General features: G+C 55.3%; 1 protein-coding gene across 1 annotated transcript in view; it reads left to right on the forward strand.

Annotated features, from left to right (window-relative positions):
- The window catches only part of LOC133350705 (zinc-regulated GTPase metalloprotein activator 1-like), a 110,595-nt gene that overhangs the window by 66,788 nt on the left and 17,112 nt on the right, over nt 1-26,695 (forward strand). The window contains exons 6-8 of the mRNA XM_061565360.1: nt 6,696-6,807; nt 7,166-7,252; nt 8,354-8,398. Coding sequence (XP_061421344.1) covers nt 6,696-6,807; nt 7,166-7,252; nt 8,354-8,398 — 244 coding nt within the window. The remainder of the gene's footprint in view (nt 1-6,695; nt 6,808-7,165; nt 7,253-8,353; nt 8,399-26,695) is intronic.

A 26,695-nucleotide genomic window follows, 5' to 3' on the forward strand; every position in this document is an offset into this window, starting at 1 on the left:
CTTCACCCTCACCCCACCCTCACCCTGACCCCACCTTCCCCCACCCTCACCCACCACCTTCACCCCACCTTGACCCTGACCCCCACCTTGACCCTCACCTCCACCTTCATCCTTACCCCCACCCCACCTCCACCCCACCCTGACCCCCACCCTGATCCTCACCCCCACCCTCACCCCCACCTTGACCCACACCCTGACCCCCACCCTGACCCTCACCCCCACCTTCACCCCCACCCTGACCCCCACCCCCACCCTAAACCCCCTCCTCCCACCCTCACCCCAACCCCCACTCTCACCCCCACCCCCTCCCCCACCGTCACCCCCACCCCACCCTGACCCCCACCCTGACACTCACCCCCACCCTCACCCCCACCCTCACCCCCACCTTCACCCCCACCCTCACTCCCACCTTCACCCCCACCCTCACCCCCACCCTCACCCCCACCCTCACCCCCACCCCCACCCTCACCCCACCCTCACCCCCACCCTCACCCCCACCTTTACCCTCACCCCCACCCTCACCCCCACCCCCACTCTCACCCCCACCCCAACCCTCACCCCCCACCCTCACCCCCACCCCCACTCTCACCCCCACCCCAACCCTCACCCCCCACCCTCACCCCCACCCCCACCCTCACCCCCACCCCAACCCTCATCCCCTCCCCCACCCTCACCCCCACCCCCACCCTCACCCCCACCCCAACCCTCACCCCCTCCCCCACCCTCACCCCCACCCCAACCCTCACCCCTTCCCTCACCCCCACCCCCACCCTTAACTTACCCAACCACCACCACCGCCACCATCATCGCTGCCATCAACTTGGCCGTCACCATCATCATCGTCGTCGTCGTCGTCACCGCGTGCGTGTAGAGACGCACGCGTCTGCTCACCCACAGGTACACAAGTGAACAAAGACAAAGATCCCCCGTGTAGCCTTCACAGACTGTTGGGGCAAGTGTTGCTAGCGAGCACCTATGAAGGTCGGCACGGCGCACGAGGGGGTGGGTGGCCAGCACCACGCCCGGCCGCCTTTGTCTCCCCAGTGGCGATATTTACACACCGCACCAGGTACTCATTTGAGGCTGAGTCGACCTACGGCGGCAGGCCGAGGACCGGCTCAGATAATCGGCGTTGGCCGTGAGCGGGAACCGAACTCCAGCCGCTGGGTTCGGAGCGCAGCGAGCGCCCTAACCGCGGCGCCACCGCTCCCCAAATCAAGAACCGCGCGCGCACATATGCACACACGCACAGACACGGACACAGACACACGCATACACACACGCAGAGACGCACACACACACAGACGAACGCACACGCACACAGGCACACGCACGCACGCATACACACGCACACACAGACGCGCGCACACGCACACAGGAACACGCACGCATACACACACACGCATGCACACGCGCACGCAGGCACATGCACACGCACACACACACACACGCACACACACACGCACACGCACGCACACACACAGGCACACGCACACACGCACACACAGACGAGCGCACACAGGCACACGCACGCATACACACGCACACACAGACACACACGCACACACGCACACAGGCACGCACACACACGCACACACACACGCACACACACATACACACGCACACAGGCACGCACACACACACACGCACGCACACACACGCACGCACAGACACACAGGCACGCGCACACACGCACACAGACCCACGTCGTAAAACGCACAATGTCATTGCGCAGCGACGCAAATCTCTTTACCCTTCATCTCGCGAGCCGTCACTCGGCCCGCCCTCACGCTGCCTCGCGCGTGCGGGCAGGGGGGGGCACGGGGGGCACAGGGGGGGGGGCACGGTGGAGGGGGCACGAGAGGGCGGGGGGGGCCGTGAGGAAAGCGGTGGCGAAATTGAAACAGACGGCATAATTGATATCGCTTTAATGGGATCGTCACGGCGTGCGTGTAAAATATTAATTTTCTAATTACGGCCAAACGAGGTGGCAAGCTGCGGCCGCCGTGCCCCCCCCCCCCCCTCTTGCTCGCCGCGTCTCCCCCCCCCCCTCCTCTTGTTCGCCGCGTCTCGGGGGAGCGCCGCGGATGATGAAGAAGCCGCGTGGCCCAGCGAGGCGTTTTGCCCGCGGCGGCAGCGGCGGCGGCGGCGGCCGAGGGACACAAATGTGGCCCATTACTCGCGGCAAATCTGATATTATCTCCTCCGCCGGTCTGCGAGCGACGAACGAGCGGCTCCCCCCACCACACCGCGCCCCCCCCCACCACACCGCGCCCCCCACCCACCCACCCGCCCGTGCTCTCACGTCCATCTCCTGCCCCCTTGTCACTCTCCCACTCTCTCCCTCTCTCTCTCTGGCTCTCCCGCTCTTCCACTTTCTCTCGTTCCCTCTCTCTCTCCCACTCTCTTGTTCTTTCACACTCTCTCGTTCTTTCGTTCTCTCTCTCTAGCTCACTCTCGTTTTCTGTCCCTCAGTCTCTCTCTCTGGCTCTCTCTCCCACTCTGTCGCTCTCTTTTTTTTTACAAACAGTGGAAACAAGAAGATGCTCGGTGTAGTCGGCACTTTGCTTCGTTCATCATTTCGTAATTTTTTTTATAACTTTGCTTTATGTAAACCCCCACCTCTCACTCACTCTCTCGCTCGCTCTCTCGCTCTCTCTCTCGCTCGCTCTCTCGCTCGCTCTCTCGCTCGCTCTCTCGCTCGCTCTCTCGCTCGCTCTCTCGCTCGCTCTCTCGCTCGCTCTCTCGCTCGCTCTCTCGCTCGCTCTTTCGCTCGCTCTCTCGCTCGCTCTCTCGCTCGCTCTCTCGCTCACTCTCGTTCTGCACGCAGCCCTTCTCGCAGTCTCTCGTTCCCTTTCTGTCACTCACTCTCGTTTTCTCTCCCTCGCTCTCCCCCTCTCTCTCCATCTCGTAAGAAACTAAAAGGACATTGCAGACGGAAACCGACTCTAGCTTTCGCGGTACGTGCCCCATAACTCTCCCGCCCTCTCCTGCCCTTGTACATTCTCTCTCTCTCTTTCCTTCACTCCCCATCTCTCTGATCCAAGTGAAATGGACGATTAGCCGGGCGGCGGCGCTGCCTACACCGCCTGTAGTCCGGCGCTGTGGAGGCAGCAGCAGCAGCAGCGAGGGATGGCGGATCGCACACAGATGTTGTTGTGAAAGTCCTTTCCTGCAAGTAGGAGCCGTACCCTGGATCACCAGGAGAAGGCGGTACAGCAAAGTGTGAACTAATCTCCATCTGTTCCGTCCGTGAGGAGTATGCATGTATATTGAACTTAGCTCGCACCGTACGTAGCCAACTATGCTAATCAGAAGCGCTGGGGGAAGGGAAATAAACTAAACGCACAACACCGTTCAAAAAGAAACGAGTTTTCAATCGAGATGATTTAAGAGTGCATCGCTCTAATGGCTCCCTAATATCGGAGGGAAGAGCGTTCCAGACGGCCACAGAAGCGCGTCTGAAAGCGCAGCGATAACGGTGACCACCGGCTTTGTTCGAATCGAGCGTTTCACCCTCGCCCGCGTGGGTTTTATCCGGGCACTCCGGTTTCCTCCCACGCGTGTTCACTCGCGTCGATTGACCGACAACACCTTCACACACACACACACACCTTCACACACACACACACCTTCACACACACACCTTCACACACACACATTCACACACACACCTTCACACACACACACCTTCACACACACACACCTTCACATACACACACACCTTCACACACACACACACCTTCACATACACACACACCTTCACACACACACACACCTTCACACACACCTTCACACATACACACACACCTTCACACACACACCTTCACACACACACCTTCACACACACACAAACACACACACCTTCACACACACACCTTCACACACACACATTCACACACACACCTTCACACACACACACCTTCACACACACACACCTTCACATACACACACACCTTCACACACACACACACCTTCACATACACACACACCTTCACACACACACACCTTCACACACACCTTCACACATACACACACACCTTCACACACACACCTTCACACACACACCTTCACACACACACAAACACACACACCTTCACACACACCTTCACACACACCTTCACACACACACACCTTCACACACACCTTCACACACACACCTTCACACACACACACCTTCACACACACCTTCACACACACACACCTTCACACACACACCTTCACACACACACACCTTCACACACACACACCTTCACACACACACCCCTTCACACACACCTTCACACACACACACCTTCACACACACCTTCACACACACACCTTCACACACAAAGCTAAGCTTCGTGTGTGAAGGTGTGTGTGAGTCGTCTTCTCTCTCTCTGAGTCGACCTTTCTCTCTTCGAGTCATCCTCTTTCTCTCTGAGTCGTCCTCTCTCTCTGAGTCGTCCTCTCTCTCTCTGAGTCGTCCTCTCTCTGAGTCGTCCTCTCTCTCTCTCTGAGTCGTCCTCTCTGAGTCGTCCTCTCTCTGAGTCGTCCTCTCTCTCTGAGTCGTCCTCTCTCTCCGAGTCGTCCTCTTTCCTTCGCTGAGAGCGAGTGAGCGAGCCTGTGCCGTCACTCGTATGACGTCACTTTCTTGCTTTCCTATCGGGCGACGTCACACTTTGAGGGCACGCGTCAAATGATCGCACCGTGAAGATTAAATTACCCGATAGTTCGCAAGAGCAAATGAAAGATGCCAAACTCGTTAAAAATACAAATACCAACAATTATTCTTTGGTTCTTTCGGTAAGTCACGTATGAAGATAAAATAATAAATTCGATTAAATACTAGCGTACGACGTTTCGATTGCAACACAAGCAATCATCATCAGGTATAAATGAAATAGAAACACAAATCTAGTATACTTAGAAATGTAATGTAATACGACAGAGAGTCGGATAATTTACATTTGAAGATTTAAACTCCACTATGCCGCCCACCCCATCGTCATGAGCGGGACCACGGTGGTGAGATGTTTGCTACCTCGCCTGGTGTGCAGGAGGTTTGTGAGTTCACTCCCAACCCTGGCGCCTGCATATTTGGAGTTTGCCTGTCTCTTTTTCCAGTGGTCGCGTGGATTTTTCTCCGGGTCCCCTCCGGTTTTTCCCCTCCACGTTTGTCAGCAACGTCACGCGTTTAGAGCATTTGGCTGCTATGAATGCTCACGCGATAAGCCACTTTGTTGAGCTATCATTCGTGGCCAGGTCGCTTCTGAAAAAGAGCCACGTACCTCAGTGGTGGGCCCTACCTGGTGAAATAAAATACAAAAAATGTTGCATACATATAGTTGAGTTAATTGCCTAGAGACGCTTGTAAATTGATGAGTCACAATTAGCAATGAAACTCTCTACGGGCCCATTCCCTCGATTGTGTCCTCGCAGCGACGGCTCACACAGTGACAGCTCACACAGTGACAGCTCACACAGTGACAGCTCGCACAGTGACAGCTCGCACAGTGACAGCTCACACAGTGTCAGCTCACACAGTGACAGCTCACACAGTGACAGCTTACACAGTGACAGCTCACACAGTGACAGCTCACACAGTGACAGCTCACACAGCGACAGCTCACACACTGTGACAGCTCACACAGTGACAGTTCACACAGCGACAGCTCACACAGTGACAGCTCACACAGTGACAGCTCACACAGCGGCAGCTCACACAGTGACAGCTCACACAGTGACAGCTCACACAGTGACAGCTCACACAGTGACAGCCCACACAGTAACAGCTCGCACAGTGACAGCCCGCACAGTGACAGCTCACACTGTGACAGCGACACGATCACGGAAGGAATCAAGCGGCCCCCCCGCGTGCCCGTCACCGCCGATCGTCGCCGCCGATCGATATCCACGTTTTGTTTCCGCTCCCCACACCACGCCGAGCGAAACTAAAACCAACACCGTCTGAGACGCGGTGCCACGTGACCCACCCGGCCGTGAGAGCCGGTGTCCGTCCGTCCCTCCGTCTGTCCGCCTGTGCTGTCCGTTGACTTCGTGGTGTCGTTCGTCGCTCTGTCCGCTTGTCCATTTGTCCGTCCGTCCCTCCGTCTGTCCGCCTGTGCTGTCCGTTGACTTCGTGGTGTCGTTCGTCGCTCTGTCCGCTTGTCCATTTGTCCGTCTGTCCCTCCGTCTGTCCGCCTGTGCTGTCCGTTGACTTCGCGGTGTCGTTCGTCGCTCTGTCCGCTTGTCCATTTGTCCGTCTGTCCCTCCGTCTGTAGGTCCATCCGTCCACTCGACCCGCCATTCCTCCGCCCATCCGTCTGTCCGTCTGTCTGTCCATCCGTCCGTCCGTCCGTCCGTTTGTCCATCCATCCATCCACTCGTCTGTCTGTCCATCTGTTTGTCCATCCGTACAATCGTCCGCCCATGGGGAGCGGTGGTGTAGCTGTTAGCGCTACGCTGCGCTACGAACCCGGCGACCCGAGTTCGATTCCCGCTCACGACCAACGCCGGCGACGATTATCTGAACCGATCCTGGGCCTTTGCTAGGTCGACTCGGCCTCAAATGAGTACGTGGTGTGGTGTGTAAACATCGGCACTGGGGAGACAAAGGCGGCCGGGCGTGGTGCTGGCCACCCACCCCCTCGTGTGCTGTGCCGGCCTTCATAGGTGCTGCTCGCTAACAGCACTTGCCCCTACTGTCTGTCAAGGCTACACGGGGGATCTTTGTTATTGTGCGTCGTCTCACCGGATTCTTTCCATTTCGTTTGCTCAGCACCTGATGGAGGAGCGCGCGGATGGAGCCCTCAACGAAGCCACCAGGTGAGGTGTGGTGTTGGTGGTGGTGTTGGTGGTGGTGGTGTTGTTGTCGCTGTTGTTGTTGAAGTTATTGTAGTTGTGGGTGGTGGCGTTGTTAGTTGGTGGTGGTGTTGTTGGTGTTGGTGGTGGTGTTGATGTTGTTGGTATTATTGTTGTTGGTGGTGGTGTTATTGTTTTTCGTAGTTATTGTTGTTGTGGTTGTTGCTGGTGTTGTTGGTGGTGGTTGGTGTTGTTGCAGTTGTTACCAGAGGTGTCTCATCATATATTTACCCAGAAACCACCACCATCACCCCTGGTTGTTGTTATTGTTGTTGTTATAATTGTTGTTGTTGTTATTGCTGTTGTTGTTGTGTGCGGGCAGACAAGTGGCGCTTGCTGACGTCATCCTGCTGAACAAAACCGACCTGGTTCCTCACGCAGAGCTCAGCCGACTCACGGCCCTCATTAGGTACCAGAATTGTATCAGCAGCAGCAGCAGTGGCAACATCATCATCAGCAGCATCATCAGCAGCATCATCAGCAACGTCATCAGTGGCAACATCATCAGTGGCAACATCATTAGCAGCGTCATCAGCAGCATCATCAGCAACAACATCATCAGTGGTAACATCATCATCAACAACATCATCAGTGGCAACATCATCAGTAGCATCATCAGTGGCAACATCATCAGCAGCAGCAACAACATCATCAGCAACAACATGATCATCAGCATCATCATCAGCAGCAGCAGCAGCATCATCAGCATCATCAGCAGCGGCAGCAGCAGCAGCATCAGCATCATCAGCAACAACATCATCAGTGGCAACATCATCATCATTAGCAGCATCATCAGTGGAAACATCATCAGCAGCAGCAGCATCATCATCAACATCGTTATTGTCAGCATCAGCATCATCGTCATAACCATCAGCTGCATGAGCATCTCTGTTCGCCATCACTACTCACTCAGTGGCGGCTACAATGCTTGTCGCAGCGTCAAACATCATCATCAGCAGCAGCAGCATCATCAGCAACATCGTTATTGTCATCATCCCCATCATCGTCATAACCATCAGCTGCATGAGCATCTCTGTTCGCCATCACTACTCACTCAGTGGCGGCTACAATGCTTGTCTCAGCGTCAAACATCTCCCCCAGTTCATGAAGAGTCTCCGTGCGGCAACGCAGTTCACGCACAAAGACAAAGCTCCCTGGGTAGCCTCGCTGGGCTGTCGGGGCGGTGTTGTGCAACCGCTGTGTAAAGCGTCTTAGCTGTGGGGAGACAAAGGCGGCCGGGCGTGGTGCTGGCCGTGCGGGCCTTCACAGGAGCTACTCGCTAACAGCACTTGCCCCACCAGTCTGTTACAGGCTATACGGGGGAGTGGGGGACCTTTGTCTGTGTGTAGCAGCAGGCGGCCGTAAATAAACGCGGCAAGCGAGCGTGTGCGCGCTCCCCCCGCTCTCTCTCGAACAACAAACAACAACAAACAACAAACCTCTGGGGCAGCGCTGTAACTTCCAAGCGGCCTGCTGTTGATCACACGGTGTTGTTGTTGTTGTTTTCCAGGAACATCAACGCCCTCGCCAAACTCCAAGAGACGCAGCGTTCGAGGTGAGAGCTGCCACGGGGAGGGGGTGGGGGTGGGGGGTTGGGGGGTTGGCGGGGGGTGGAGTGGTGGTGGTGGTTGGGAGCGGTGGCGCAGCAATTAGCGCTGCGCCCCGAACCCCCCCCCCCAACGCCCTCGGCTACGTCGCTCACGGCCACCGCCACCAACTCAGCGGTGACGGACATCTGAAGTGATGATGGTTTAGACTGGGATTACAACTCACGACTTTCAATCGCTCCGCACAGAAACCGCTCACTCCCCCACGGGCTCAAAGGGCCGAGCGTTGTTTGCGATATGAAGGCCGGCACGGCACCTATGAAGGCCGGCACGGGTGGGTGGGTTGGCCGGCACCTATGAAGGCCGGCACGTCGCCTATGATGGCCGGCACGGCACCTATGAAGGCCGGCACGGGTGGGTGGGTGGGTTGGCACCTATGAAGGCCGGCACGGCGCCTGTGAAGGCCGGCACGGCACCTATGAAGGCCGGCACGGGTGGGTGGGTGGGTGGGTTGGCACCGCACCCTGCCGCCTTTGTCTCCCTCGTGGCGATGTGAGCTCTGCTCGTTGGAAGCGCCCACGAACGGTTCAGATGATCGCCGTCGGTGTTGGCGGCCGCGAGCTGGATTCGAACTCGAGCAGCCTGGTTCGTAACCGCTGCGCTGCGCTAACCGCTGCGCCACCACTCCCCCTCCCCGCTACATCTCCTATCCACACTCGACGCTCCCACCCCTTGTTAATATTCACGTTGTTATTTTATTCTTTATTTTTTCTTCTTACCCGGGACCGGCCTAAATTGTTTATGCAAAATGATTTATCTCTCAATTTGTCTCTCGCCGAATATTTGTAGATGTAATTATGCTTAAAAATATCACGCGCTCCCAAAGATTGATAGAATTAAAATTGGAGGGTTTTCTTTTTTTTTATATTTGGCTCACATTAGTTCTCTGCGCACAGAAGTTGTAATCAGTTGTGTTATTCGCAATTCGTTGGTAATTACACTTTGTGTGCGTGCGTACGTACGTATATACAAAGACAAAGATCCCCCGTATAGCCTTAACAGACTGTAGGGGCAAGTGTTGTTAGCGAGCACCTATGAAGGCCGGAACGGCACACGAGGGGGTGGGTGGCCAGCACCACGCCCGACCGCCTTTGTCTCCCCAGTGGCGATGTTTACTGCACACAGCACCAGGTAGTCATTTGAGGCTGAGTCGACCTCGGGGAGGGCTAAAACCGGTTTAGATAATCGTCGCCGGTGTTGGCCGTGAGCGGGAATCGAACCCGGGTGTCCAGGTTCGCAGCGCGCTAACCACTACACTTACATACACACGCGTACGTGTGTGTGTGTGAGGGGAGCGGTGGTGCAGCGGTTAGCGCGCTGCACTACGAACCTGGCGACCCGGGTTCGATTCCCGCTCACGGCAAACGCCAGTGACGATTATCTGAACCGGTCCTGGGCATCCCCTAGGTCGACTCAGCCTCAAATGAGTACCTGGTGCGGTGTGTAAACATCGCCACTAGGGAGACAAAGGCGGTCGGGCGTGGTGCTGGCCACCCACCCCCTCGTGTGCCACAGTGCCGGCCTTCACAGGTGCTGCTGCTACTCGCTAACAGCACTTCGACTCCCGGCTACGGCTAACATAGCCCGGTGTCGTAGCTCCCCTAGGTCGACTGGGCCTTAAACAAGCACATCGAGTCTGTCGCAGGATCCTCGCTGACGGCACTTGCCCAAACTGCCTGCGAGAGGCTACCCGGGGCATCTTTGCCTTTGCCCGCGCGTCTTCCAGCCCCCGTCTCCGTGGCGGCGGCGGCAGCAGCAGCGCCGGACGGAGACGCCGTGCGGGAATAATTCATCATTGGTAAAGGATTTAATCTAAAATCGATCTCATTTGCATACAGTTTGTACCTTCCCACCCCTGTGATAGCTGCCTGTGATTGTGGATCCATTAAGAGCCCCCCCCCCCGATCCCCCCCTCCCCCCCCATCATCATTCCTCACAAAGTGATGAAGGCAGCCCAAGTTTGATTCTCTACAAAGCTATCAACTGAGGAAGGCCACTACCCGAAACGTCGCCTGTGTTATATATTTCCCCGACGAAACTCAAAAGTGACTTACGAAGTGAATTCCTCATTCCTACGGCGATTATGAAAGAGAGAAAGAGAGACACCCAGACCCCAGCGATGTCCACCACTGACATTGTGATGAACCCCTTGAGAGAGAGAGAGAGAGACACCCAGACCCAGCGTTGTCCACCACTGACATTGTGATGAACCCCTTGAGAGAGAGAGAGAGAGACACCCAGACCCAGCGTTGTCCACCACGACCATTGTGATGAACCCCTTAAGAGAGAGAGAGAGACACCCAAACTCAGCATTGTCCACCACGACCATTGTGATGAACCCCTTAAGAGAGAGAGACACCCAGACCCAGCATTGTCCACCACGACCATTGTGATGAACCCCTTCAGAGAGAGAGACACCCAGACTCAGCGTTGTCCACCACTGCCATTGTGATGAACCCCTTAAGAGAGAGAGAGACACCCAGACCCAGCGTTGTCCACCACTGCCATTGTGATGGACCCCTTGAGAGAGAGAGAGACACCCAGACCCAGCGTTGTCCACCACTGACATTGTGATGATCCCCTTGAGAGAGAGAGAGACACCCAGACCCAGCGTTGTCCACCCACAGCCATTGTGATGAACCCCTTAAGAGAGAGAGAGAGACACCCAGACCCAGCGTTGTCCACCACGACCATTGTGATGAACCCCTTAAGAGAGAGAGAGAGAGACACCCAGACCCAGCGTTGTCCACCACGACCATTGTGATGAACCCCTTGAGAGAGAGAGAGACACTCAGACCCAGCGTTGTCCACCACGGACATTGTGATGAACCCCTTAAGAGAGAGAGTCACCCAGATCCAGCATTGTCCACCACCGCCATTGTGATGAACCCCTTAAGAGAGAGAGAGAGACACCCAGACTCAGCGTTGTCCACCACGACCATTGTGATGAACCCCTTAAGAGAGAGAGAGAGACACCCAGACTCAGCGTTGTCCACCACGACCATTGTGATGAACCCCTTGAGAGAGAGAGAGAGACACCCAGACTCAGCGTTGTCCACAGCCATTGTGATGAGGATTTTTGTTGTTGTAAATAAAATAAAATGATTATTATTAATCCGGCGAGCAACATTAATCGACGAGCAACGTCGCACGTCCACGACGTCCGACGTTTCGGCGCCGCGGCCCCGACAGCTTCTTCCTCCTTCGCTGTCGGGAACTTCCCGCGATTCGTGTTGCTGTTGTTGTTGTTGTTGCTGCTGTTGTTGCTGTTGATGTTGTTGCTGTTGCTGCTGTTGTTGCTGCTGTTGTTGTTGCTGCTGTTGTTGTTGCTGTTGTTGTTGCTGATGCTGCTGTTGTTGCTGCTGTTGTTGATGCTGTTGTTGCTGAAAGCCGCGGTGACGGCAGCAACAGCTCCCGGCACGCGGAGCGGAACCGGTGAGCGGAACCAGTGAACCGGTGAGCAGAACCGGTGAGTGGTTAGCGGAACCGGTGAGCAGAACCTCGCCATCCAGAGCTCGCCGGTTCACCACTTTGTCAGACGGAGTTCGTCCCTACGGATAGACTCCGTCCCCCTGCCATGGAAACGTGGAATTCCCACCTTCAGGCTCTCAAAAAAACAGAGCGCGACCGCCTCCAATGCTCGTTTCGGGCGGGAAGGGAAATCACGACTTTTGTTTGGGAGGTCTTCAAAGAACTAAAAACCCACCCACCACGCAAATCTTCACACGTGAATGTAGAACTTGTGACGTTCTCACGCAATGACCGGGGGAGCCCTTCACCACGGCCACATTTGCGACATTATTTCGGAATGGGACTCGTCTCACGTGTTCCAGCCGACGTGCGGAATCCAGTCCGCGCTTTCCGCTTAAACAAACTCGCCCGCTAGGCGGTGGAATCGCGCGCGCGGAGAAAAATGTTTCCTTGAAATTTGGGCCCCTCTGGTCTCGTCTCCGTTCTCTTAATTTACGGGTGGGATGAGAGGGGAGGGAGGTTGGTTGGGGGTAGACACCCTGAGGGGGGTAGGGGGTAGGGGAAGAAGGGGAGGAGGGGGGGTGATTGAATTAGGTCACGCATTGATGAACCATTATCAAGGGTCGTCTGTCAAATTTACTACAGACGTGCACGCTGCCGGACAGAATCGCTCGTTGTGTTTGCCGGGTCCCCCCCCCCCCGCTGCTTCCACCCCCCCTTACCCCCCCCGTACCCCCCCCCCCGTGCCCCCACCACCACGCCCCACCACCACCACCACCACCAAGTAATTAGCTCCTGAAGGCACTCAAAGTAAATAGACAAACGTCGCTCGCTCGCTCATTCATCCCGCCGCCGCATGCCCACACTCGCTCGCTTGTACAACACAAAGACAAAGATCCACCCCCCTCCAACACCCCGGATAGCCTTCACGGACTGTTGGGGCAAGTGCTGCTAGCGAGTGGCACCTATGAAGGCCGGCACGGCACACGAGGGGGTGGGGTGGACAGCACCACGCCCGGCCGCCTTTGTTTCCCACCTTTGCGATGTTTACACAGCGCACCAGGTACTTATTTGAGGCTGAGTCGACCTAGGGGATGCCCAGGACTGGTTCAGATAATCGTCACTGGTGTTGGCCGTGAGCGGGGATCGATCTCGGGTCGCTTGGTTTGATGCGCAGCGTAGCGCTAACCGCTGTACCACCACTCCTTACATACACTCACTTATACACTCAATTATACACTCACTTACACACTCACTTACACACTCACTCACTTACACACTCACTTATACACTCACTCATACACTTGTTCATACACTCACTCATACACTCACTCACTCACTCATACACTCACTCACTTACACACTCACTCACTTATACACTCACTCACTCACTTACACACTCACTCATACACTCACTCACTAATACACTCACTCACTTATACACTCACTCACTCATACACTCACTCACTCATACACTCACTCACTAATACACCCACTCACTTACACACTCACTCACTTATACACTCACTCATACACTCACTCACTCACTCATACACTCACACATACACTCACTCACTCACTTACACACTCACTCACTCATACACTCACTCACACACTCACTTATACACTCACTCACTCACACACTCACCCACACACTCACTCACTTACACACTCACTCACTTACACACTCACTCACTCACACACTCACTCACCTACACACTCACTCACTCATACACTCATTCACTCATACACTCACTCACACACTTACACACTCACTCACACAATCACTCACTCATACACTCACTTATACACTCACTCACACACTCACTTATACACTCACTCACTTATACACTCACTCACTTATACACTGACTTATACACTCACTCACTTACACACTCACTTACACACTCACACACTCATACACTCACTCACTTACCCACGCACTTATACACTCACTTATACATTCACTCACTTATACATTCACTTTTACATGCACTCACTTATACATACACTCATACACACACTCATACACTCACTCACTCATACACTCACTCACTCATACACTCACTCACTCATACACTCATTCACACACTTACTCACTTATACACTCACTCATACACACTCACTCACTTAGACACTCACTTATACACTCACTCACTTACACACTCACTTACACACTCACTCACTCATACACTCACTCACTTACACACGCACTTATACACTCACTTATACATTCACTCACTAATACATTCACTTTTACATGCACTCACTTATACACACACTCATACACTCACTGAATCACTCACTGGTGGTGGCAGTAGTCGTGATAGTAAGCGCGCGAGAGAGTCGGTGAAGGCGCAGCTGAGTAAGCGAGCGACTGAGTGAGTGAATTAGTAAAGTGAGCGAGGGGGCGAGTGGACGAGTTTGAGAGCGAGTGGGTGAGTGTGCAAGAGAGTGGGTGAGTGTGAGCGAGTGAGTGGGTGTGTGCGAGAGAGTGGACGAGTGCGCGAGTGGGTGAGTGTCCAAGTGGGTGAGTGTGCGAGGGGGTGAGTGTGCGAGTGGGTGAGTGTGCGAGTGGGTGAGCGAGTGTGCGAGAGAGTGGGCGAGTGCGCTAGTGGATGAGTGTGCGAGAGGGTGAGTGTGCGAGAGAGTGAGCGAGTGGGTGAGTGTGCGAGAGAGTGAGCGAGTGGGTGAGTGTGCGAGTGGGTGAGTGTGCGAGAGTGAGTGAGTGAGCGAGAGAGTGAGCGAGTGGGTGAGTGGGTGAGTGTGCGAGAGTGAGTGAGCGAGTGGACGAGTGTGCGAGGGGGCGAGGGAGCGAGTGGACGAGTGTGCGAGAGAGTGAGCGAGCGTGCGAGTGAGCGAGCGTGCGAGTGAGCGAGCAAATGGGTGATGTGCAAGAGCGAGTGAGCGAGCGTGCGACAGATTGAGTAAGTTAGTCAGTCACTCAGCCAAGTGAGTGGTTGAGCGAGCGAGTGAGTAAGTGAATGAGCGAGCAAATGAGCAATCAAGCGAGCGACACAGATACCCGCAGCGAGGGAGAGAGAGGCAGGGAGCGGGAGAGAGAGACAGAGACAGACAGACAGAGTGGTGCCCTATTCATTTGGCAGCGGCCGAATTTCTGGAACGAGCCTTTGATTGATCTCCCCGAGGTTCGAGCCTTTGTGCCCCCCCCCCCCCAACGGGCGGTGGGCGCGACGGCCCCCCCAGGATTCACAGCTGCTAATCGTGGCCCCACAAATTGTGCCTTGGGCGATGGTGGCACCCACCCCCTCCCTCCCCCCCAACCCGCCTTCCAGGAGCGTCTCGTCGTCTCGTCGTCGTCACTCGCGGCCTCCAGGGTCAGAGGTGGAGGGGGGGGGAGCTGCTGTGGAGGGGGGGGGGGGGGTGGGGGGGGGAGGGGGGAGCTGCTGTGAAGGGGGGGGGCTCTCATGGCGCGGGGGGTGAGGGGGGGGGCGGCCTTCGTTGGTTCCTCCGGCGTCGGATAGCAGCAGCATCATCATGTTGATCATCATCATGATCATCATCATCATGTTCATCATCATCATGATAATCATCATGATCAGCATCATCATCATGATCATGATCATCATGATCAGCATCATCATCATGATCATCATCATCATGATAATCATCATCATGAGCAGCATCATCATCATCATGATGATTATCATGATCATCATCATCATGATCATCAGCATCATCATCATGAGCAGCATCATTATCGGCAAGAGCAGCATCAGCAGCACTATCACAACCATTACCGCCACCATCATCATCAGCAGGCATGGCAACACCACCAGCACCACCATCAGTAGCAACGTCACCACCACCATCGTCAGCGTCATCAGGGGCACCACCACCATAACCACCACCACCACCATAACCACCACCACCACCATAACCACCACCACCATAACCACCACCACCATAACCACCACCACCACCACCATAACCACCATCACCACCACCATAACCACCACCACCACCATAACCACCACCACCACCATAACCACCACCACCATAACCACCACCACCATAACCACCACCACCACCACCATAACCACCATCACCACCACCATAACCACCACCACCACCATAACCACCACAAGCACCATAACCAACACCACCATAACCACCACCACAGCCACTATCACCACCACCACCACCATAACCACCACCACTATCATCACCACCACCACCACCACCATAACCATAACCACCACCACCATAACCACGACAACCACCACTATCAACATCACCACAACCACCACCACCATAACCACCACCACTGTCACCACCACCACCAGAACCACCACCCACCACCACGATTCTACTCCTGCTTCGATGGCAGCAGCAGCGATGATGTCCAGGAGCTCCATGCCAATCTCTACGCGTCTCTGTGTATCTCTATGAGTCTCTATGTAACTCTATGTATCTCTATGAGTCTATATGAGTCTCTTTGTATCTCTATGAGTCTCTGTGTAACTCTATGTGACTTTATGAGTCTCTATCTAACTCTAAGAGTCTCTATGTCACTCTACGATTCTCTGTCTAACTCTATGAGTCTCTATGTAACTCTATGCGTCTCTATGTAACTCTCTGAGTCTCTGTGTATCTCTATGCGTCTCTATGTAACTCTCTGAGTCTCTGTGTATCTCTATGAGTCTCTATGTAACTCTGAGTCTCTGTGTATCTCTATGAGTCTCTATGTGACTCTATGGGTCTCTATGTAACTCTACGTGTCTCTGTGCATCTCTACGGGTCTCTATGTAACTCTATGAATCTCTATGTAAGTCTATGGGTCTCTATGTAACTCTATGAATCTCTGTGTAAGTCTGTGTATCTCTGTGAGTCTCTATGTGACTCTATGAATCTCTGTGTAAGTCTACGGGTCTCTATGTAACTCTATGCATCTCTGTGTAAGTCTGTGTATCTCTATGAGTCTCTATGTGACTCTATGTATCTCTGTGTAACTCTACGGGTCTCTATGTAACTCTACGAGTCTCTGTGCATGGTTGCCAATGCAAGACGCCTGCCACCAGCTGCCTCCTCTTCCGCGACGTTGTCAGCCGTGATCTCTCCGCTGCTGGATGAAGGCCTCCTCTACCCCCCCCCCCATCGCAGCCCCCCCCCCCCATCGCAGCCCCCCCCCCCCCCACCGCAGCCCCCCCCCAACTCCCTGAACCATCACCACGTCTCAGCAGTCCATCCGTAGCGCGTTGTGCGAACGACGCGTCGCTGGGGATTGCATCCAGCATCATCGGATGTCGGCAATCCCCTCCCTCTTTCCTCTTGCAATCCCTCCCTACAATTTAAATCCCTCTTTCAATCCCTCTTTCAATCCTTCTTTCAATCCTTCTTTCAATCCCTCTTTCAATAATTATCTCTTTCAATCCCTCTTTCAATCCATCTCCCTTTCAATCCATCCCTCTTTCAATCCCTCTTTCAATCATTCTCTCTTGCAGTCCCTCTTTCAATCCATCCCTCTTTCAATCCCTCTTTCAATCCTTCTTTCAGTCCTTCTTTCAATCCCTCTTTCAATCATTCTCTCTTTCAATCCTTCTTTCAATCCATCCCTCTTTCAATCCTTCTTTCAATCCTTATTTCAGTCCCTCTTTCAATCCCTCTTTCAATCATTCTCTCTTTCAATCCTTCTTTCAATCCCTCTTTCAATCCGTTCCATTTTCAATCCCTCTTTCAATCATTCTCTCTTTAAATCCCTCTTTCAATCCCTCTTTCAATCATTCTCTCTTTAAATCCTTCTTTCAATCCCTCTTTCAATCCCTCTTTCACATCCCTCACCTTTAAATCCTTCTATCCCTCCACCACCACCACTCCAGTAACCCCCCCACTCCCCCCCCAACCCCCCCACTCCCTCCCCTTCGGCCCCCCAACTAACCCCCACGGTAATGATCGTTCGACAGTGTAATGGCTTTTCCATCAGCCGCGGGAAAACGGCTCTCGGCTGTGGCCGTGGCAGTGTCGGAGGGCGTTAGGAATGGGGGGGGGGGGTGGTGGGGGGGGGCGTGTGGTGTGGGGGGGGGGGTCCCGAGGGGCCGAGTTAACGGGATGAAGGGACAGGCCCCCCTGGAGACCCCTACAAAGCGGTATTATTCAATTACAGTCCCGCACGTGGCTTTTCGCGCCCATCAGCGGGTAATGAATGGATGTAATTGGAGTACGGGTGTCCGGGGAGATGCCGGGGAAATGCACGGGAGTTGTCGGGGGTGTGTGTGGAGCGGGGGGGGGGGGGGGGGTGGTGGTCTGGACTTCGTTTTTTCCTCCGACTCATCGCTACGCGATGATATAATCAGAGGATCAGATCGGCGTCGTGGTCAGCGCCCACACCGCTGGCGGGATCTTCGCCCGGTGCCGACGGGGCCACGCCGGCTCTCAAGAGAATCGGTGGTGCGCCATCGCGACCCCGCGTGGCCTCGGCAGACTGTTGGGACCACGGCGCTGTGGCACATCGTGGTGGGGTGGGGGGTGGCCGCCACCACACCGCACCGCACCGGGTGCTCGTTTGATGCCCACGAGGCCACGTAGGGGAGGCCCAGGACCGGTTCGGATGAAATCGTCGCCGCTGTTGGCCGCGAGCGGGAATGGAACCCGCGTGGCCGGGTTCGTAGCGGCAGCGCTGGGCACTCCCCACGATGCCACCTCCACCATTGGTTCTTTACTGCAGCCTTTGCGCCACTTTGATTCTCATCGTGAAAAAAAAACATTGTACAATGCTGATGAATACATCGGAGGTTTGGTGAAACAAAGTAAGTTGTCACGTGATTTACCTTAAAAAAAAATCTGCCCACGTCTCGAAGCACCCCCAGAGAGGGCATCTCGCACCCCCAGTGGGTGGGTATACCCCAGGTTAAGAACCACTGACCCACACCATCACCATGGTGAGAGAGACACGCAAACTCCAAATATACAGCAGGCGTCGGGGTTGGGATCGAACCCACGACCTCCTGTATACCAGGCGAGGGAGTTAACATCTCCTAGCCACCGTGATGATGATGATGGTGAGAGAGACACGCAAACTCCAAATATACAGCAGGCGTCAGGGTCGGAATCTAACCCACGACCTCCTGTATACCAGGCGAGGGAGTTAACATCTCCTAGCCACCGTGATGATGATCATGGTGAGAGAGACGCGCAAACTCCAAATATACAGCAGCAGGTGTCAGGGTCGGAATCTAACCCACGACCTCCTGTGTACCAGGCGAGGTAGTCAACATCTCACAACCGCGGTGCCCCCAACTGCTTGTGGATGTCTATACGGGGGTCTTTGTCTTTGTGTCATTCTATCTGTCTGACAACGCCTGCCTGTCTGTCTGTGTTGCGTACTCTGTCCCATTCTGACTGCCTTTGCCGCTCTGCCAAATTAATACGTGAAGATTGTAATACGATAGCCAGTCAACCTTGTACATAACGTTCATTAACTTCATGAGTAACTTTTTACGTAATTAATATCCTTAATTTATCTTGTGTGTGCGTGGGGAGCGGTGGTGTAGTGGTTAGCGCTACGCTGCGCTACGAAGCCGGAGACCCGAGTTCGATTCTCGCTCACGGTCAACACCCGTGACGATTATCTGAACCGGGCATCCCCTAGGTTGACTCAGCGTCAAACGAGTAGCTGGCGCGGTGTGCAGTAAACATCGCCACTGGGGAGACAAAGGCGGCCGGGCGTGGTGCTGACCACCCACCCCCTCGTGTGCCGTGCCGGCCTTAATAGGCGCCGCTCGCTAACAGCACTTGCCCCAACAGTCTGTGAAGGCTACACGGGGGGCCTTTGTCTTTGGGGGTGTGTGAGTGCACGTGACCAAACCTGTGTCTGTAAGACGATGGGAGCGATGCGACAGGAGAGAGATGGAAGATGTTTGTTGGGGAGATGGAAAATAGAGAGATGGAGAGAGAGATGGGATTCATCTTCTTGGTTCTTTCGGTGAAGTCACGTAGAATGGAAATAATGAAATAATACAAATAAAACACAATAAATTATTTGATTATGTTAGATTTTTATTCTTTTATATTTCCCTTCTACGTGACTTTACCGAAAGAACCAAGAAGATGAATCCCTGCAGTCACGAAAGCTTTAAATATAATTATTTATTATGTTTTATTTTTATTATTTTATTATTTCCCTTCTACGTGACTTTACCGAAAGAACCAAGAAGATGAATCCCTGCAGTCACGAAAGCTTTAAATAGAGATGAAATCGTTTGGGAGTGAGGTGGGAGAGAGATGAGAGGGAGATATCAGAAAATGTGATGGTCGTGGTAGAGTTGTGATGATGGTGGTGGTGGTGGACGATGGAAAGATTGTGGGCGAGAGCAAAGCGGGAGAGGGTCATGACATCGGAGACGTGGGAGATGTTATCACACTCACACGGTGGTGTTGGAAGATGCGTGGAAGATGTGGGGGGGGGGGGTTGAGACGTGGGAGATGTTACCACGCTCACACGGTGGTGTTGGAAGATGCGTGGAAGATGTGGGGGGGGTTGAGACGTGGGAGATGTTACCACGCTCACACGGTGGTGTTGGAAGATGCGTGGAAGATGTGGGGGGGGGGGTTGAGACGTGGGAGATGTTACCACACTCACACGGTGGTGTTGGAAGATGCGTGGAAGATGTGGGGGGTAGGTTTGTGACGTGGGAGATGTTATCACACTCACACGGTGGTGTTGGAAGATGCGTGGAAGATGTGGGGGGGTGGAGAGAAGTGAGAGGCCCAGTCACCCCCCCCCAGCCCCCAGCCCCCACCCCCCACTAAGTTATCCGCTCATCCTCCCAGAGCACCGCCGTCTCACGGCCTCCAGTAGCCCCCCCCCACCTCTCCCCCCACCACCCCCCCCACCTCTCCCCCCACCTCCCCCCACCCCCCGTCCCCTCGGGCCGGCCAGACAAGAGCGGGGCCCCTGTGTGCGGCGGGGGGCGGGGGGGTGTCTGCGGGGGGGGGCACGGTAGCAGTGGAGTGTTGACCCCTGGGGCTTGCGGTGTTAACTCGCTACGCACAGTCCACCCTCTGTGTGTGCGGCTCTTAGTCGGCTAGCCCTAGGCGGCTGTGTGTCTGTGTCTGTGTGTCTGTGTGTGTCAGTGTGTTGTCTGTTCGGTGTGAGCGTGAGAAAGTATTATAGATGTGTCTGTGTGTGTGTCTATGTGTGTGTGTCTGTGTGTGTGTGTGTGTCTGCGTGTGTGTTGTCTGTGTGTGTGTCTGTTCGGTGTAAGCGTGAGAAAGTATTATAGATGTGTCTGTGTGTGTGTCTGTGTGTGTGTCTGTGTGTGTGTCTGTGTGTGTGTCTGCGTGTGTGTGTGTGTCTGTGTGTGTGTCTGTGTGTGTTGTCTATTTGGTGTGAGCGTGACAGAGTGTGTTAGGTGTGTGTATGTGCGTGTTTGTGTGGCGACTTTTTAAACTTTTTCTTAAAACCTGTTATTTTATTTGACCGGGAAAGGCCACTGGGCTGTGTAGCTCTTTTTCATTAACGACCTGGCCACAAATGACGGCTCAACGAAGCGGCTTATCATCACGTAGACATTTATAGCAGCCAAATACTCTAAAAGCACGATTCTAAATGTGGAGGGAAAAACCGGAGGACCTGGACAAAAATCCACGCGACTTCGGGGAGAGAGAGACACGCAAACTCCAAATATACAGCAGCAGGCGTCAGGATGGGGATCGAACCCACGACCTCCTGCATACCAGGCGAGGTAGTTAACCACTCCTAGCCACATCAGCGTGAGTCCGCGGCGAGCTTCGAAAGCTCCGCTTCGTAAAATCGCCCGAGTCGCCCGATCAAACGTTTGCGTGGTGAGAGTTAAACAATAAAAAAAAGATGTAATTACGGAGGAACGCCCGTTCCTACTATCGTTAAAACCCCACTTTGATCCGAGGCGCGTTTACGAGGCCATCTCACTCATTACGGCCGCAATTAAGCGGCGGCGGCGGTGGCGGTGGTGGCGATCGTCAAAACGCGCGCTCACAAAGCTCTCCGATGGACGTCTAACCGCACCGCGCGTAGCCGGCCGCGCCGATCGGAGGAGATTTGCCGGGGAAGGACGGCGGACTGGACGCACAAAAAGCCGTTGCGGGGGTTTCAATCGAGACGATCATTCAAAAGTGCCACAGCTCCCACGTGGCAGTTCCTAATATCAGAAGGAAGAGCGCGTTCCAGACGGCCGCGGGAGCGCTTCTGAAAGCGCCGCGCGATGCTGCGACCGCCACCCTCTTTGTTCGACGGCTGTCGTCAAAAGCTACTGCCGCTGCTGCCGCCGCCGCCGCTGCCGCCGCCGCCGCCGCTGTTGCTGCCGCCGCCGCTGTTGCTGCCGCCGCCGCTGCCGCCGCCGCCGCCGCTGTTGCTGCCGCCGCCGCTGCTGCAACCGCTGCCGCTGCTGCTGCCGCTGCCGCCGCCGCTGTTGCTGCCGCCGCCGCTGCCGCCGCCGCCGCCGCTGTTGCTGCCGCCGCCGCTGCTGCAACCGCTGCCGCCGCCGCTGCCGCCGCCGCCGCCGCTGTTGCTGCCGCCGCCGCTGCTGCCGCCGCCGCCGCTGCCGCCGCCGCCGCCGCCGCTGTTGCTGCCGCCGCCGCTGCTGCAACCGCTGCCGCTGCTGCTGCCGCTGTTGCCGCTGCTGCCGCCGCCGCCGCTGCCGCCGCCGCCGCCGCTGTTGCTGCCGCCGCCGCTGCTGCAGCCGCTGCCGCTGTTGCTGCCGCTGTTGCCGCCACCGCTGCCGCCGCCGCTGTTCCTGCTGCCGCCGCCGCTGCCGCTGCCGCTGCCGCCGCTGCCGCTGCCGCCGCCGCTGCCGCCGCCGCCGCCGCTGCCGCCGCCGCCACTGTTGCTGCTGCCGCCGCTGCCGCTGCCGCCGCTGCCGCTGCCGCCGCCGCTGCCGCTGCCGCCGCCGCTGCCGCCGCCGCCGCTGTTGCTGCTGCCGCCGCTGCTGCCGCTGCCGCCGCCGCTGCCGCCGCCGCTGCTGCTGCTGTCTGCTGCGAGGATGAGCGGGGGAGTTTGCGTGACGATGGTTTATGGACCTTGACGAGATCAGCGTGGTGTTGGGGCTCATTTGTGGCGAGCACTTAGGGGCTCCACGGTGGCTAGGAGATGTTAACTACCTCGCCAAGTATACAGAAGGTCGTGGGTTCGATCCCGACTCGTTAGCATGCTGTATCTATATATATCATGGGACCTCCTTTGCCAGCACCAAAACGTGATGATAGGTTTTTCCCCTTTTTTCTGGCAACAAAACAGCTGTGTTAAGATGTTAAAACATCAAACTGAAGCCTTTTACGAGGAATCATGTGCCACTCGCTGGCTCGCCCTCCCCCACCGGCAGTTGCCACCCGTCCAGGTTTTCCCCAGGACGGGCCCCCCTCTTGCTGCGCGTGCGACAATCGGTGACGCGGAGGGGGGGGGGGGTCGTGCGGTGGCGCCTTACAACGAACGTTGAGTTGGTGGTCTGGGCAAGGCCGGCGGAATTTCGCGCGGGCCTCCGGCGTGAACCCAGCCTGGCGCAACCGCTCATGGTGACTTCGCCACCATCGGTTGACGTCCTTGTTGTTGTTGTGTGTGTTTGAGAATTTGCGTTGCTTTGTGCCTGCGCGCGTGCGCGTGGGGAGCGGTGGTGCAGCGGTTAGCGCTGCGCTACGAACCCGGCGACCCGAGTTGGATTCCCGCTCACGGCCACCAACACCCAATGACGATTATCTGAACAGGTCCTGGGCCTCCCCTAGGTCGACTCAGCCTCAAATGAGTACCTGGTGCGATGTGTAAACATCGCAAACTGGGGAGACAAAGGCGGACGGGCGTGGTGCTGGCCACCCACCCCCTCGTGTGCCGTGCCGGCCTTCGCAGGTGCTCGCTAACAGCACTTGCCCCTAGAGTCTGTTAAGGCTACACGGGGGATCTTTATCTTTGTGTGTGTGTGTGTGTCCGTGTGCGCGCGTTTGTTTTTACCGGCTCACGTTTAACGGGCGGCACTTAACCTCTCGACGAGATGATGTCATGACACGGGGGGGGTCACCGGGGCGTCGTTTGGGCTCATGCGAGTCGAAGGGCCGTGGAGGTACGCGCCTGCTGACGGAGCCTGCTGCGTGTGTGCGCGCCTCCCGCGCTTGGCAACACAGAGGCGGCATCACTCAGCGCGCGCACACGCGGTCGATAGCCGTAGCTCACCACACGTGCTTGTGTGTGTGTGTGTGTGAGTTTATAGGTGTGTGTGTGTCTATAGGTGTGTGTGTGTGTGAGTGTGTGAGTCTATGGGTGTGTGTGTGAGTCTATAGGTGTGTGTGTGAGTGTGTGAGTCTATGGGTGTGTGTGTGTGAGTCTATAGGTGTGTGTGTGTGTGTGAGTCTATAGGTGTGTGGGTGTGAGTGTGTGAGTTTATGGGTGTGTGTGTGTGAGTCTATAGGTGTCTGTGTGTGTCTATGGGTGTGTGTGTGTGTGAGTCTATAGGTGTGTGTGTGAGTCTATGGGTGTGTGTGTGTGAGTCTGTGTGTGAGTGTGTGAGTCTGTGTATGAGTGTGTGAGTCTATAGGTGTGTGTGTGTCTATGGGTGTGTGTGTGTCTATAGGTGTGTGTGTGTGAGTCTGTAGGTACGTGTGTGTGTGTGTGAGTCTATGTGTGTGTGTGTGTGAGCCTATAGGTATGTGTGTGAGTCTATAAATACGTGTGTGTGTGTGAGTCTATAGGTACGTGTGAGTGTGTGTGAGTCTATGGGGGTGTGTGTGTCTATGGGTGTGTGTGTGTGAGTCTATGGGTGTGTGTCTGTGTGTCTATGGGTGTGTGTGTGTGAGTCTATAGGTACGTGTGAGTGTGTGTGTGTGAGTCTATGGGTGTGTGTGTGTGTCTATGGGTGTGTGTGTGAGTCTATGGGTGTGTGTCTGTGTGTCTATAGGTGTGTGTGTGTCTATGGGTGTGTGTGTAGGACTGGGCTCTGGGTTGTTCTTCGTGCTTTCGGAGTCCCTGACCCTCTACTCACGATCATTAAGGACCTTCATGATGGTGAGCGGGCCCGGGTAAAACTACGTGGCCGGGAGTCGGAGCCTTTCCCTGTACACCTTGGGGTGCGACAGGGATGTCCTCTGGCTCCCACATTATTTAACATCTATTTTGACCGCGTAGTTCGTGAAGCCTTCAATAGCTGTACCGGAGGAATTTCCATTTGGTACAGATATAATGGGAGGCTGATCGACGCCCGGGTGCGATCAAGGGATGGCTCCCTATTGGTCAACCACGTTATGTATGCCGATGATTTGGTAATAGCTGCTCATTCAGAAGAGGAGTTGGAGACGCTGCTGCTGAGACTGGAGCGTGCCACCAAGAGGTGGGGCCTTACCATCAGCCCCACCAAAACTAAGCACCTGCCTGGGTATTTTGTACCATCGGACACTCCACCCCCACAACTCCCAATTGGTGATGGGGCAGTTGTGGAGAGAGTGGAGAGTTTCCCATACCTGGGCAGTGTGCTTATGACCGGCTCCAGTCTATCAGCAGAGGTCTCACTCCGAATCAGTCGAGCGGCAATATCTTTTCATCGGTTGCGTAACGCTGTGTGGAAGCTACCTGGTCTGTCGCTCCGCACGAAGCTTCAGGTCTTCTCGGCCACGGTCATTCCCTCCCTTCTCTACGCTTGCGAGACGTGGACCCCCCTGGTGGAGCATCTTCGCCGGTTGGAAACATTTAGGCTGGCCTGCCTACGATCCATCCTGGGTTTAACCAGGCTGGATTGTGTGAGGAGCTCACAAATCCTTGAAAGATCTGGGCAAAGTCCCATCAGTGAGCTCCTCCGGCAGGCAAGGCTGCGTTGGCTGGGTCATGTAGCCCGCATGCCCAGCCACCGCATGCCTAAACAGCTTTTGTTCGGCCGGATCGAGGGGGCTAGACGGGCGCGGCACGGGCTGGAGAAGAGATGGAGTGATGTGGTACAGGAGGACGTGGAGCTGAGTGGACTTGCCGATGACTGGTACCAGCGGTGTCAAGATCGGCCTCAGTGGAGGAGGCTCGTGAAGGACGCTACTGGGCAGTTGGAGGCAGTCGCCCTCCAACAACAACGGAGGGCGGAGGAGCGACGCTCACAACAACGAGCGGAGCGCCGGGTGGCTAAAGCACAGCAAGTTGGCACAGTAGGGGGCACAGGTGGTGCATCAGCCAGTCATCTCGGTCATCTCGGTCAGTCGACCCGTGGCACCTGGGTCTGCCCCGTGACCTCCTGCCAGCGGGCTTTCGACACTTCACGTGGCCTCAAGGTGCACTTGGCCTGGCACAAGCATCGTGGTGACGTCACCGCCACTTAGTGGCGAATGGCGGTTGTTGTTGTTGTTGTTGTTGTGTGTGTGAGTCTATGGGTGTGTGTGAGTCTATAGGTGTGTGTGTGTGTGTGTCTATAGGTACGTGTGTGTGTGTGTGTGAGAGTCTATGGGGGTGTGTGAGTCTATAGGTGTGTGTGTGAGTCTATAGGTACGTGTGTGTGTGAGTCTATAGGTGCATGTGTGTGTGTCTATAGGTACGTGTGTGTGTGTGTGTGTGAGTCTATGTGTGTGTGTGTGTGTCTATAGGTTTGTGTGTGTGTGAGTCTATAGGTACGTGTGTGTGTGAGTCTATAGGTACGTGTGTGTGTGAGTCTATAGGTGTGTGTGTGTGAGTCTATAGGTGTGTGTGTGTGAGTCTATAGGTGTGTGTGTGTGAGTCTTTAGGTGTGTGTGTGAGTCTATAGGTGTGTGTGTGTGTGTGTGAGTCTATAGGTGTGTGTGTGTGTGAGTCTATAGGTGTGTGTGTGTGAGTCTATAGGTGT

Source organism: Lethenteron reissneri, chromosome 4, assembly GCF_015708825.2.
Source record: "Lethenteron reissneri isolate LAM-NWPU_2019-01 chromosome 4, ASM1570882v1, whole genome shotgun sequence".
NCBI lineage: Eukaryota > Metazoa > Chordata > Hyperoartia > Petromyzontiformes > Petromyzontidae > Lethenteron > Lethenteron reissneri.